Raw genomic sequence first — 16107 nt, forward strand, 5'->3', positions numbered from 1 at the left:
AGGCACAGAATTGCCAGCTGGGCGAAGGAGAGGATTGTCCTGCTCTGCTCTGCACTGGGGTGGCCTCACCCTGAGTACTGTGGGCAATTTTGAGGACCTCAGCATAAGGAAGATCTAAAGCTATGACAAACTGTCCAAAGGAGGGCTATGAAGATGGTGAAGGGTCTAGAGGGGGAAGACATATGAGAAGATACTGAGGCCACTTGGTCTGTTCATCCTAGAGGAGACTGAGGAGAGATCTCATTGCAGTTACAACTTCCTTGTGAGAGGAAGAGGAGGGGCAGGCACTGATCTTTACTCTCTGGTGATCAGTCACAGAACTTGAGGGAATGGCCAGAAGTTGTGCCCAGTTGAGGTGTAGGTTGGATAATGGAAAAAGGTTCTTCACCCAGAGGGTGGTTGGGCACTGGAACAGGCTCCCCAGGGCAGTGGTCACAGTACCAAGCCTGGCAGAATTCAAGAAGCATTGGATGATACTCTCAGGCATGTGGTGTGGCTCTTGGTGACGGTCCTGTGAAGGGTTAAGAGCTGGGCTGGATGATGCTTGTGGGTTGCTTTCAACTCAAGATATTCTATGAAACATGCGCTTTCAGCAGGCCCAGATTGAAGCACAGTACACTCCTTGATCCAGTGACCATCAGGTGCTGCAGCTCAGCGCACCTTGCCCTTACTGTTATACAGCAAAGGATGTGAGGGTTACAATCATAGTAACTGTAAGAGAGACCACGAAAGGGAAAAACAATGTTCTCTGTAAGGACTGGGAAGTACAGACTTTACACTGCAATTGTGTAAAATCACAAAATAAAGACAGGAGTTTGTTCTCAGCAATGGCAATTGGGGCAGCTGCTGTTAGAGAATACGGCTGAGGAGGCACGGCTGCATAGGAAAGCTGTGAGAAACAGAAGCAGTGACTGATTGCAAGGGGAGCATGAAGTAAACAAAGGTCATGTCCATTCACACAATGGTGCACAATACACCCCTGCATCCATGAATGGCTGCAGCCCTGCAGAAGTCAGCACAGTCCTACAATCTCCTCCAGTAGGCTGAACTTAAGTAAGATATGCTTTTGTGACTTCCAGTAAACTCCAACATACTACACTGATGTCCTGCCATAAGCTTTGGTGCCTTCTTTACTGTGCTCCATTCATACAATGTAGATACATTCTCAATTCTGACAGCACTTTGTCTTCTGGTTTTCCTCACCACAACAATGGCAGCCTTAAAGCTAACTGAATTTTAGTATTAGATACTATTGTATGTCAGCTGACTATATCCCTGTTTATTTAAAAAATATGGTATACTGTGTATTTTAAATTTTGCATTGACTACATGTGTGTAACGAAATAAAAAGAAAAATTCAACATGATCTGAATTTAGTTTGGGGATAATTCATCACTCCGAACAAGCAGAACCAGTAGCTCTGCTTGAAGAACTGGAATTACTGGCTCATCAATAATATTCTTCATTATTCTTTCTTCTGTCATTATCACTTGATATGCTTCTACAACAACACTGCATCCTACCTGAGTATTTCAAAGGGGAGTTTACAGTTACTTCATTCCTTACCATCATTTTTCGTACAACTTCAGCTTCTGCCTTACTGTATAAAAGGGAATAGCACTTCATTTCAATAAGCTGCCTTTCTCTGACAATTTTTAACATGTCACAGGGAAGTGGGTGCCAATCTTTTTAAGAAAAACTCAATATAATTCAGTTGATTGAAAATCAAAAGTGAAATATTGTTTCTAAGGACATCGTCTATTCTTGGCTAACAGTATTGCTTTTCTCTTCCTAAATACTAGTTTATATTTAATCACTGAATCCAATATCACCTATGTTTTTCCATACTTATAATTTCAGAAAGCAATTAGCCATTCCTTCACCAACAGGACTCCCATGGTCTAAATGCAGTAAAATTCACAGTGTTTCTTTAGTAAGTTGTCACATTTTCTGTAGAAATTATTAAATTGAAAGCTAGCAGTGACATATGTAAATGCTACTGGGGGCATGACTAATCCACAGTCCACACAATGGTTCAGAATAACGGAGACCAAAACGTCTATTTTGTCACTTTCTTGCTAATGGCACCTTACACAAAGATGAATAAATTGTTCTGGCAAACTTGCTCCCAGATTTTCCCTTTTATGAGGGTTGTGCAGAACCTCCCTCTGCCTCTCTGAAGGGATGCCAAAATGCACCCCTAAGCCAGGCAGAGGCGTGAGCCCTGTGCCTCAGACACAGGGGAGAGCTGAGAACACCATCTCCACAGCTGCGGGATGGGGGTGCAGCCAACGAGGGCAGGAAGGGCCATGGGCCCCTCACACCCCAGGGACAGCCCTGTAACATGACTGTGTGTGGTAATTGTGCAGGTGTGTGCCCAGTCTCTGATGCAGGGACACTGTCCTGCTCCCAGCAGTGCAGTCACAAGCCTTGGAGGTCTGACAGGCATCCCACCACTGATGTACTCACTATTCATAAAGTACTCACTTGGTTGTGAAGTGTTTCACTCTGTGTATGTAGTATTTTAGTTTAGAAAAGACCTTTATGATGACCAACTCCAACCATTAACCCACCACTGCCAAGTGCACCCCTACACTATGTCCATAAGTGCCACATCTAACGTCTTTTAAATGTCTGGAGATGGTGAATCAACCACTTCCCTGGGTAGCTTCTTCCAATGCTTAACAACCACTTTGGTGAAGAATTTTTTCCCAATATCCAATCTAAACTTTCCTTGGCTCAATTTGAGACCATTCCTCTTATTCTGTTGCTTGTTACTTGAGAGAAGACTTCCCATCCCACCTGGCTACAACCCTCTGTCAGGCAGGTGTAACAAACGATAAGGTCCCCCGAGCCCCCTTTTCTCCAGGCGAACACCCCCAGCTCCCTCAGCTGCTTCCCATAAGAACCTTCATCAGCTCTGCCACCCTTCTCTTGACACACTCCAGCACCTGAATGTCTTTCTTGTAGTGAGGAGCCCAGAACTAAACACAGGAGTCCAGGTGTGGCCTCACCAGTGGTGAGTACAGGGGGACAATCACCTCCCTGGTCCTGCTGGCCACTATTCCTGATGCAAGCCAGGATGCCATTGGGTCTCTTGGTCACCTGGGCACACTGCTGGCTCATGTTCAGCCAGCTGTCGATCAGCACACCAAAGGTTCTTTTCCACCAGGCAGCTTTCTACTCTGTCCCCATCCTGCAGTGTTCCATGAGGTTGCTGTGACCCAAGGGCAGGAGCTTGCTAAAACTCACACAACTGGCCTCAGCCCACTGATCCAACCTGCCCAGATCACTCTGCAGAGCCTTCCTGCCCTCCAGCAGATCAACACTCCGGCCCTAAGTTGGTGCAAACTGACTGAGGGGGCACTTGATCTCCTCATCCAGATAACTGATGAATATATTACACAGGACTGGCCCCAGCCGTGAGCCCTGGGGAACCCCACTAGTGACCAGCCACCAGCTGGATGTAGCACCATTCACCACTATTCTCTGGACCCAGCTGTCCAGCCACCTTTTTTTATCCAGCAAACAGTGCACCCATCCAAGCCACAAGCATTCAATTTCTCAAGGAGCACATTTGTGGGAAACCATGTCAAAAGCTGTACTACAGTCTAGGTAGACAACACCCACAGCCTTTCCCTCACCCACTAGGTGGAAGATGCTTAGAAATTCATCAGATACTTAGAAATTTCAATTAAATAATTTAGTTATTTCTGAAAATTCTGAAATTACTCAAAAAGTCATATGTTTCCTATTAAGCATTTTCTCCTGACTGAGTCTAACAGAAAATACTGCTACTGCAGAAATTCTTGCTGGAAAACAAATATTAGCAAGGCTTGAACAGAAGCAAACTAAACTGACTTCTCTACCAACTCAAATTAACTATTATCTGTCTTAGACAATTCTTCTATCACAGCTTTTGGGCATCTCAAGTAATTAATAAAAAAAAGAATGCTGCATCTTCTTTGTTCTCTTATAACGGTTCTGTAAGTCTAACATTGGTCAAGTTAAGTAAAACGACTTTTGGTTCTTCAAGAAACTTTTGTACTTCCATAAAAAGTGGGGAGAGAAATAAGCCACAAAATGCAGCTGTGTCCTTACAAGAAATTACCACAGTACCTAAGTGTACCTAGAAAAGTAGTTTGAATTTATATACATATTAAATGAATTAAACAGTTTGTTTTCACAGGGCATAAAAACTGGCTTCCTTCTTTCCCAGCTTTTCCTCTTCATCTAATCAGCCATGTACCTAATAGTGAAAGTTATTTGCAGTGTGTGGAAAGGCAAAAAATATTTCCAATTTCAACAACTGTAAATTTTAAAAAAGTTCAAAGTAAAAGAAAAAATGTTTGTTGCACTGAGATCTTCCCTAATGTCATGTAAGTTTCTCTCTCTTTCTCATTTAGGCTGATGGTTGCTGCAGTAGGTGCATAATGTCAAGCACCCATTTACTTACACTGTGCTTCTCTTCTTTGGAGAGATCCTTACCAGCACCTATGGTGAAGAAGCCTGAAAGTTTTGGCTTTCACTGCTTCCTTCTGTTCTTTCCTCAGTAGTGCAATCTCCTTGATTGCAAGTTTATTCCAGATACACCTAAGATAGTTTCTCCCCAGAGGTTCAATGCTGAAGTACTCTGCCTATTGACTATTTTTATATTTTTGTTCAGAGCTTTGTGGAAAAGGTGGCAAATAAACAAAGCTACCTCTCTTTCCGATTTGGTTGAGAGAACAATATTTGTAACTTCATCTATTTGCTTTCCACAGAATGAAAACAGTATTTTGAAGTTCAATTTTATTTGGGGAGAGGAAAAAGGAAGTTATCTCTGTTGTTAATATGCCCTTGAGCCTATCTATCAGTTCTTCTTAGCTTAAAAAGGCTAACACAGCAAACTCAGGTTCTTTTCGCTCTGTTGGAAGCTTAAGCAGATACATGGCTGAAGTAACTTTACAGGTATGTCTATTTCTTAATTTAAAAATTACGTATTTGTATGTAATACTATTCAAATGGGTGCAAAATAGCCTCTGTGTTATCTATCAAGTATAAATTTAAACTCATTATGCAGCAAACCCATGCTGGTTTTGTTGTATTAGTCTAAACTCCTGCCAGTATTTAATGAGATAATTTACTTGTTTATCTATCTGCCGTGGTTTAATGGAAATTAAAATTGATCTCACCTATAGCAAAAAAGTATCTGTCTATATTCAGAAACCACATCTCTTGGCCTCAGTTTGTTCAGGAATTTCTACTAATTTTTCACCTCATGAACATATTCACAGCTTTCTTTTCCACTTCATGCTGCTTCTACCTCCATGTTCCCCTTTCCCCCCCCCAACCAAGTCTCTTGATTGCCTCAACAGTTGTTATCCTTTCTCTTCACCTCAGTGCCACCAGACTTTAAAGGAAAAATTGAAGATTAACTTACAGCTATCTCATTATTCTTTCTAGCTGTATAAAGTATCTCTAATCTCTTCTTGCTAAATTCCTGTTTTTAAGACTATGCTATTACCTTTGTGCATAGCCCAGAACAATGGAGTGCATTATTAACCAGCCCATGAGTAGCTCTGCCGTCAGCACTACGGCATTTGTGTATTTCAGAGCCCACATTGCATATATAAACATACACTTGAATAAATACTCCTAAGAGATACTAAATTAGGTAGCTCAATAGATTTTAAGAATCAGAATTCAAGAACAATTAATTGATCCTTGCTTACTTATGCCTTTATTCTCTACATACCAATGACAGTACATTAATACATTCACAGCATGTTAACAGGAACAGCTGTTAAATAATAAATGCCTTACTGTATTATTTTCAGTAGGTGCTTCAGCAATTAAACTCTGACTGCCTATTTTCTAGTTCAGTTAGGAAAATTAACTATATCTTATGCAACCAAGTCAAATACTAGGCATTATCCAAAGAATAACAGAAACATCAAGATATCCACTGTAGAGAATTATTGTTCTCTGTGAGGAAATGTGTCATCTCCTGGCTTCTCCCTGTTTCTCATTGCAAGAGCTCAAAAAGCACCTTTTAGCAGAACAGTCTAGGAGCCTTTGCTGCAGATACCATTGGATGTTTTGCCTCAACTGTTTCCAGAATTTCAGCTTTCTCCATCCCACCACTGGCTCAAGGCAGACATTACTACCTCTCAGATGTAGTTATTGTGAGCCACAGCACAGGTCAGTTGGAAACCCAATGCAAAACAACACAACAAAACCTTCTGAACTTCTGTTTTATTTAAATCAATGCACCCTCAAGCAGCAGAATTTACAGGTCTACATAAGGGAAGTAGAGACAACCAGTGGGCAGAGACATGACAAAGGCAGGGACCCTGATGCACAGGCTCTCAGAACCAGTCTGCAGCATCACTAGATCAGATGTATTATCAAACCACACACTACGGCTAAGTCTCCAAATATTCATCACTAACTTGGAGTTATGTTCACCGAAAGCAAATCTTCAAAAACACTCAAGAACCCACGACCTTGCACATTTCAAATTTTAAAATAACTCCTAGCCAAAGAGTTTAAAATTAATAGAAATTCAGATTTGAGAAAAAAAATCACTACGTTTCATTTGGTCTGCCTCTCATTTCCTAAACGTGAGATTGAACATTGATTACAGAAGGTTATTAAGTTACTAAGCATAGAAAAACCCCAATAGCTACTATCCAGATTTTCCACTTAAAAGGTATCTTGACTACCTTAAGCTACCCAAACAATTGTTCAAATTACAAAAAAAAAGTATCTAAAAAGATGGTTAGGACTGCAAACATCCCTGTGAAATGTTTTTATTATCAGCATAGTCTGACTTATATTTTTTATTTTATATTTGATCAATCAAGTTCCTTAAATGTATTGTACCTGTCTGGTACTCATTTACCATTTAAGAAGAAAAGGAAGAACTATCATCTTTCACACACTTTCTTGTTTGAAATATAGTTATTTTAACTATTAAAGCTGCTAGCAACTTAATAAAATAGTACATATAGTAGAGTGAAGTATTACTTTGTTCCAGCTTGAAATGATTTACATTTAAATAATTTACATGATTTACAATATGGACAACACCATACAATCTAACTCATTACTCTGAATAAGATAAAAGTTATCTCTCCACAACAAGACCAAAAGACATGAAATAATAATTGTCCACAGAAATTATTTCCCCAATAATTCTGCAAAAACTTCAGCCTTATAACATTTTTAGTTTCCTCTCAAAAAGAAATGTTAATTTAATGTTAAAGAATGATGAAAAAAAAACTGGCTGTGGCTTTTTTGTGCAAGTATTAGCTTTTCAAACAATCAAACTCCCCTACTGCAATGCAAAAGCTTGGCACACATCTGTTAGAAGGATTGCATTCATTAAAGTCAGCTATCAATCAGTCACAGTAGAACTTTCCTTAAAAACATGAAGCATGATTTGCATAGAGCCCTGCTCGCTGTTACTGAGCGCTACTTAACGAATCCCTTTCATTTCAAGCTACAGCACCTCATGAAGTACTGTCAGTACTTAAACCTTGAGAATATTTGAAATGCATTACATTTTCCCACTTGGTGTTACATATGTGAGGGTAGTGAGGCCCTGGAACAGGTTGCCCAGAGAAGCTGTGGATGCCCCACCCCTCAAAGTGTTCAAGGCCAGGTCAGATGGGGCTCTGAGCAACCTGGTCTAGCAGAAGGTGCCCCTGTCCATGGCAGGGGGGATGAAATGACATGATCTTGAAGGTCCCTTCCAACCCAAACCATTCCAGGATTCTATGATATCCTATGCACCAATCCTGCAAATGCAAACTTCCATTTTTGTATATGGTTCCTTAGCAATCCTGGGTATTTCCACTAATATTTTTATATTGACAAGGTACTAACTGAGGTTGTAACCAGCAGAATTAGAAGTCTGGATAGATTTACGGCATTATCAAATATTAACTTTATTACATTTATTAAAAATTACATGAAGTTGAAAAAAAAGAGTGTTTTAGACCTGAATTTTAAACTTTGCATACTGAGATAACTAGGAACAGCTCACGTCTCCTGCTTTGCTGACTCTTATGAGTCTGACATGAGTCTCATTATACTTAGTAGAGACTTTTATGTCACATTTTCAGATTCATAGCACTTTAAACAAACAAGATTCAGGTTCTGGGCCTCATTCTTCAGGAGAAAAAGCATTCAAAAAAAAAAATAAAGCCTGAAGGATATGACACAGCAAAACAATAAGGAGAGGCCAAGAATATAAAATATTAATTTATTAATTAATTAAATTTTAATTATATGTAATTTGGAGGGATCTGTTACATGTAATGGAATAAGGTGAAGAGTCCTCTGAGCCAGCAAGAACCAAGTTAATTTGAAGCATACCCAAGCCAGCCCCAAGATGGGCAGGTGCATTCCTAGGACCACACCCCACCTTCAGGACAATGACATGCCTGGGCCTGACCTGACCCTCTGTGGCAGAGCAACGTTCTGTGTACACAAACCAGCTGGTTTGGAACAACACTGTGGCATTTCTTGCACAGTTGTACATTCCTTCATGCACAGCTGATCCCCAAATTGCAGTTTCAGGTTGTCTATAAAGTAAGCAAGGTAACCCTGCATCAGATTACATTCAGGTCTTGCTTTCAATGTTCAGTTCTGTTAGGACTACAATTATTTTCTTTAAAGGGAAAAAACCCTTAGATTTTTAGGAAGTTTCACAGCAACAAGAAGGGTTCATGAAAGTTCTGTGACCTGAAACCTTGGTTACATTTTTCAGTAAAGCAGATAAATTAGAGGTTAACCCAAATCAGTCATCTTTAAAGAACTCTGACTAATGTCATACTACATTTTACATGACAATTGCTGTCAGCTTTTCAACTATTATGTAGACAAATGAAACTTCATTCAACTTACCTGATGCACGTCTGGTGAATCGGTTTATTGCCGGAGCTGAAAGAAAATAAAACATTTTGATTACTTTTGTAGTAGTTTAACACACTTTAAACATGATGTTATACTTCATTCAAAGTGTGACAACTATGAAAACCTGTTTGCCATTATTTTTGTATCTTTATAGGAACCCACCTTCAATGCACACGCACAAACTATTAAGCAGCTGTGCAAGAGATGGTAGACAGTAACTAGTAACTTTTCAAGACCATTTTCTGCTTTCTCAGAGTTACTGTTACTTATAGCTGTTTTTGACAGGATGTGAAACATTTAGATCTACGTTTCCATTATTTATTAAGTGCACAGAAACTGGCATCTCACAGACAATAACGCAAGCAGGGATTAAAAAAATATGTAAAACAACGTACTCACTTTTACAAAATATACCTATTGGAACTCTGACACCAATGATACTCATACACAGAAAAAGACTAATTTGCAACACATCTAGAAGATCGACTTTTGCTCTGGCTAACCTTTAGAACTCCTTGGGTAAGTCAATAACAATGCCAACCCTCACCCAAGCCCCACTGCAAATGCTTCATAGTGCCATCCTGGCACATCTCCAGCTGCAAACATTTGTAATCAGACTCCTGTCTTGTTTCCAACTGGGACAGACTGCAAAACACAACTTAAAGCACATGGCTTTGCCTCTGTTTCATTTCTAGGTTTACTAAATTCTTCAAGAGCTACTAGAGATGAAATAGATAAATAAAGTTTTTATTTTGCATTCCAAATAAAACCTTCAGTCTTCTCCTAATTAGTATAAAACATTGGTCTTGAACTCTACTTTCATGTGATATATTAACTGCTGGAATAAACAGCAAGAAGAAAATCTGAATGACCTAATTTCAAATGTGGGCAGCAGCTACATTAAAAATGTATGTCCTTACAGCACGTATTAATATTCAGCCTTAAAATTTGATCTTCATATTTACACAGAATTGAAAAATGAAAAAAAATCAAACTTAATTTACTTTATCCAACTTAATTTTACATGGAAGTTATGCATCATGTCTTGAACATCTAAGCCAATATAAAGAGAAAAAAACTGCTGAGAAAACAGGAGAGACAGCAACAGCCTGACTTCTTATTCCTTTGGGAACAAAAAAACGCAGAGCAAAGCTACAATTTCTGAACCACAGTCACAGATGGTTTGTGCAAGAACATACAGTAGTGAGTGACAGGTCCAATGGCAAAAATTGCACTGGGAAAGCCGACTACAGAGGTTTGGAGTGCTAGTCACGAGCAAGGAAACCTCTGGTTAACAAGCTATCACAGACCCCAAATATATATACAGATGAACAAGGGCATAACATAACCAGCAATGTTATTTTTAAACATGAATTCTAATTCTCCCCAACATTTTTTGTTAAATAAACCCACAAAAAATATAGACCCATTTTTATTAAAGCAGTTTAAGTAGACACCAATTTTTCTGCAACTGCTGTTTATAATACAGGGGGCTGTTTCATTCCTCAAAGCTGTTTATTTTGTCACTACTGTTACAGGCCAAATTCATTTCAAGGCATCAGTCCTGACTGTCACCATCAGATGACTGAGTTGTTTCCCCAAGAATGTAAATTTGCAGCAGGTCTCAGCAGATGTGCTCATATTAAAGAAAACCCCAGAAAACTAACAACTTGGAATCTGACATATTTCTAACAAAAAAGCATAAAATAGTGTTCTGTTTCCATTCAAAAGCTTTCCGCAAACTCAGGGAGGGTTTGGCTGTCAGTTCTGTACATAATCTGCAGATAGGAAGATTTAACTCCTCTAGATATCTACCTCAGCACATTTTAAATAAAAAAAAACAACAACCAAAAAAAAACCCAAAAAAACCACAAAAAAAACAATCAAACAACCAACCAAATCCAACAAAAAGTCACAATAGAACAGTAAAAATAAGGAACCTCTAGCACAAAAGTAACATAATTTGAAACAAGTTACTGGGACTGTCAAAGAAACAATTTCTTTTCCAGCTACATAATTCTAAATTCACTCTTCTATTTGGTTGCAGGGAGCATAATTTATTGTACAATAGATATTACAAACTATTTACTGTTAGGAAAAAAAATGAGCAAGAATGTCAGAACCTTGATTAGCAACTAATTTTGAGCTTATGTGAATAATCAGTGTTTCAGCAGCAACCAGACAAAGCCTTCCTGCCCAGACTGGGACTTCATGGAGGTCATCCAAATGTGTTATGGGCAGATATAAAAGCAGCACCCACAGTTCTTTCTTATGGAGCAAGTTGAACTACTCTCTATTTTTCTGGTTACAGTATACTTTGGTTGTTCAGAAAGATGGAAGACTTAGCATACAAGAAGGTCTCAGGGAGTCACGAGCCCTACAGAAATTTAGCTGTTGTTTTCACTACAAAGTAGACACGTGGTCAATCAGGTCACTACAATGTCTGGCAGGATAAGCATAGTAAGATGGGCAAAAAAAAAAATCTAAGAAGCACTTTGCTGGAGCCATAAAGCAAATACGTCAGGAAGTCTTGGCTCAGAAACAAATGGACAAATCAATGGCAGAAATATTCAATGAGGGATATTAAACACTCCTCCTGAAGCCACAGAGAGAAGCCTAAAGAGAGATTCCCAGGGAAGAAATACTATTTATTCTGTCTGTGATTATAATCTTCCCTGGACATCTTCTTTATTTAGCCACAGTCCTTACTGAGTTCTGAGTTAGGCTGACTCTCAGTTTTGGACCAAGATTACTGTCTTGATTCACATGGCTCAAGTGAAAGCGGAACCCAGAGAGACAGGGACACCAAGAGACAGTCTTGGCATCCAGGCTGAATTATGAGGCAGCTCTGAAATCCCACTCACAGGCCACAGGAATATTGCACTTCCACTCATGTGTCCATGGTCCAAGCTACACATACACAGGAGAAGTGGTGCTGACACATTGTACTTCCCACCCTGCTGTTTCAGCTGTTCCCCAACACCCACCCCTCCCCTCCCTCCTCTCAGCCATGTCCACAGGCAGCTCCTCAAGGCTTTCAGTGCCTGTCTGCAGGCACAGCAGGAAGCAGCTCTGTGAGATGCCCAAGGACTGATCACTACAGTGTGAAGGCCAAGCAGACTTCTCAGAAGGCTCCCCCATCTCTGGTAACAGATCATAGCTCCAGTTTTCCAGCAGGGGTAAACTTAGGAAATGAATGGGCTTCAGGTAATACTATCAAAGTTAACTCTACAGCAAAAACATACTGTATCTTAAAGGTTATAGTGATGCTGTGTTGAGGGCTTGTTGCTCAAAATGATTCAGTAAAACAAGTTGCTAGAAATAAAAACTACCTACAGTAACTTCCAGCTACACAAATCCTCCCCCCACTAACTTGTGCAAAATGTAAAAGGAACAAAATTCATGGATTGCAAAACCTCGTCATTGCAAAAGTCAAGCATTTTTCCCAATAAAGGGTAAACTGGCATGAAGATAAATTCAGAACATGTCCAGTGACATTTAATAATTTTTACAGTATCACAAAGAGAGCTGCACCACAATAATGTACTGTTGTGCACAGAGGACCTTGTTTACAAGCATGGTGTCACTCCAATATTAAATATGACTCTTCATGTACTACTTTGTCTCAACCAAAATCTATTACAAACTAACAGGGGAAAATTATCTGGGAGTGAGGTGGGTGTGCGTGAGAGAAATCACAGAGGTCTGTGTCCTGATGGAAATTACCTGATTAAATTACCATTTGACACTGCACAAGCTATAGATCCTTACATGACATATTCCAGTTGTTTCACTGCTAGCACTACATAAGAAAAAATTCCACCATCTGTTACCTGCTGGTAACTGAAATTCATGTTTAAAAATCCTTGCTCAGAGGACTGTACAAAGGTACAGCTTTTGAAATATTTTGGCAATACAGATTAAGTAAATAAACAGAAATTATCAGCAAATTACGAAGGGAGGATGAAATATCTTAATGTATCTATTCACCAAGAACACAGGCTTTAAAAACAACATCAAACCACATGAAACATACACTAAAAGTTTTTACATCACTCAACACGTCTAACCATTGCCCCTTTCCCTGCTGTACTTTACGAACTTCAGACAATCATCACAACAGTCCTGCAAAAAAGACCATAAAAGTAGCATAATTTTGTAAGTAGAGAAGGAAATGAGAGTCTATGGGTTGGTCTGGAGAGTACCAGGACTAAGAAGATAATGCTAAGAAAGGATCCCTATTTGGGCAGCTTCCAAATTGTTAACTTGTTCTGATAGCTTGAGCTGTCCCTTTTTGTAGATTCCCAATTTAGGTGTTTTTGCACCAGAAACTGCCAGAGATTCTTGTGCCATTAATGTCACCTGGAATAGGAAGCCAAACACATCACAGACATTAGACATGCAGACTTCCTAAGAAGTCAGGAACTGTCAGCCTGGGATTCAATGAGAGACTCTGCTTATCAGGGGCTGTTAAGGACATGTCTGAGCATTCTGACAATCTGAGCTGCAAACTGGTGCTTTCTGCAGGTCTGCAAAGCACAGCAAACACACAGCCCCAGGCTGAGCTGCAGAGTGCACAGAACCCACAGGTGCACAAGGCAGGGTGGGCACAGCCCTTTCCCTGCAGCGGCTCTGGTGCACGGAGACCAACAGGAGACTGCTCAGCCTCCTGTCACGGTTATGGCAATTCAAGGCAATGCTCTTTGGGAGCAAAATACACAAAGCCAAAATGCCCGCTCTGAGTGACAAGGGCTGGCAGGAGATTAGTGATTAATCTTCACTATTAGCAAAAATTAGAACACTTTCCACAAGCCTCACTTTCAATTAGCTACTGTAATTTCTTCATATGGCAAAGGGCTAAGCCCCTTAAAAAACCCAAAAAACAAAAACAGAAAAAACCCCAAGAAACTCTCAGAAACCCCCAAAGCAAATAAACAAACAAACAAACAAAAAACAACCCCCAAATTCAATTCAGCTATTGCTTATTTAAAACCCTCAAATTTGACAGCCCATAGCCCCAAAACCCCCATCTCTACTTACACAGCTAATAGATCTTAATGGATAGATACAAACAGAAACATCCACTCCACAGTGTACCATCTTTGTGTGGAAGATGCAATTGCCCCATGTGAGGTTAAGAAACAAATGCCATAGCCAAATCATACTTTTTTCTACTCTACTGAGGCCAAACCTGTGTTAAAAGTCTGAAGGACCTTCCTGAAGTCAGTGGGTCAAACCTAGTCCAGATCTGAACAAAAGACTAAGACCAAGTAGACCATATAATTTTATACCATTTCACTCTAGTGTTTTCAGAAGATTTATTCCTCATTTACCTATGTCTTTTCATCATATACCTCACAATAACCAGGCCAAGTTTTAACCAATGAGAATCATGGGCACTACACACTTCACCTTCTCAGTTCCAAGCTTAACTCTTTCTCAGAAGTCTCACAACTTTCAGAAAAACTTTGAATTATTCTTACTGCAATTACATTCCTATATTATGTAAATTAACTTTTGCTTGTCTTCTTTTGGAGAATATTAATTAGAATGACCTAATCAAAACAAGAACAAAATCATACTTAAATGAATGCCACTCTAAAATATATGCTTTAGTCAAACTTAACATTTTTATGTCCAAATGGAAGAAATAAAATTAACTCCCCACCATGCAGAACAATGATAAACTGGGACAACACAGATAACAATAATAGTAGTAGTTTGGAGCCCCTCTAATTTGCCTCCATCACAGGAAACTTTCATTTTAGTTCAGGATTATTCCAGGTAGAACGATTTTTTTCAGAGGCTGAGACAGACATAAGGTAATACAACTATGTTCATGTACCTTCACACTGGTAAGACCTCATAAAATCTCAAGGAAGGCAGGACAAACATTCACTGACAGTTTGAAGAAGTAACTCTGACAGAAGAGGGAGTTGTCAGGTCTATGGAGAATGGTTCTTGTCTTTTCTCTGAGAAAGGCCATGACAACTGTGAGGAATGAGAAGAGGAGATGAGCCCAGCAAGCACAAAGCTATTATTTGGAGGACAAACAAACAGCCCTGGCAATACAGTAGTTAGACAGAGCATAGCTTTCAGAATAAGTGTGTTTCAATGTCTGGAAATTTAACAGCAACAGTAATATTTTAATGATGAAATATGCGAAACGTATTTTATTATTTCTCTCACCAAATAAGTCAGTCCTCAAAACATGATTTTTTTTTTTTAACTAGACATAAAACTGAAGAACAGCAGCACATAGGCTTGGCCTTCTCACAGGGAAAAAGGGTAAATCATGGCCACACAGGTACATGCTGCAAGTAACAGTCAGCCAAAGAACCTGAAAGGTTAGACAGCAACCATGCCGCCAGACTTCCCAAAAAACAGACCTTAACATCTCAGGAAAATCTGAATCCCTCTACCAAACTCTGATTCACTTTGGGGAAGAATAGTCACAGTTCCTCAAAGGGTAGGATCTGCACACAGAGGGATCTGCCTCCATGCAAAGAAAGGTGAATTGTGGAAGGCACTGCAAGTCTGTGCAAGTCTGTGCGCCCTGGGGAGGAGTGGCTGCTGCGCACCCCCCCGGGCAGGCACAGGGCACACAGACACACAGTCACACACACAGCAGAGCACAGGCAGCCGGGCATGGAGGAAATGCAGGCTTGCAGAGAATCCCAGACCGACTGAGAAGCCAAAGATGAGGAAGAAACAATGCTACAGAGTGTATTGATGTGCTACCCAGAGAAAAAGTGAGAGTGAATAATTAAGCTTTTGCAAGAAAAGTAGACGTTGGCAAGAGAAAATAGCTACATCTGATGGGATACCCTAAGATTTATTTATTTTTTAATTAAAAATTACATCTACAGATTTAAAACCATCTGTACCACAATAAATACATTCATAATCATTGCTGTCTATGAAGTAATTAACACATCTGTAAAAAAATAAAAATACACAGAAACCAGAATACCCAGTTATCTCCATTTTTATAATATCTAACAAACTGAACTAAACTTACATGAGGTTCTAGTCCTAAAATAGATTATGCTAGCCAAAATCAAATTTTAAGGTTTTTGTTGACTCACTAGTTTGCTTCTTTTCATTTCCCAGTCTGCAAAATGAGTTCTATTCACTGTAGAATAGTTTCTCAAGAAAGCTGGGAAAGCGTTATAGTCACAATAATTTGAAAATGAGACCAGA

At 39.6% G+C, this 16107-nt stretch overlaps 1 protein-coding gene across 1 annotated transcript in view; it reads right to left on the bottom strand.

Moving 5' to 3' along the window:
• Positions 1-16107, bottom strand: part of PRKAR2B (protein kinase cAMP-dependent type II regulatory subunit beta) — a 95862-nt gene that overhangs the window by 55978 nt on the left and 23777 nt on the right. Inside the window, exon 2 of the mRNA XM_071552633.1 lies at positions 8896-8931. Within this exon, the coding sequence (XP_071408734.1) occupies positions 8896-8931 (36 nt within the window). The remainder of the gene's footprint in view (positions 1-8895; positions 8932-16107) is intronic.

The sequence above is a fragment of the Pithys albifrons genome, chromosome 3, assembly GCF_047495875.1.
Source record: "Pithys albifrons albifrons isolate INPA30051 chromosome 3, PitAlb_v1, whole genome shotgun sequence".
Taxonomy (NCBI): domain Eukaryota; kingdom Metazoa; phylum Chordata; class Aves; order Passeriformes; family Thamnophilidae; genus Pithys; species Pithys albifrons.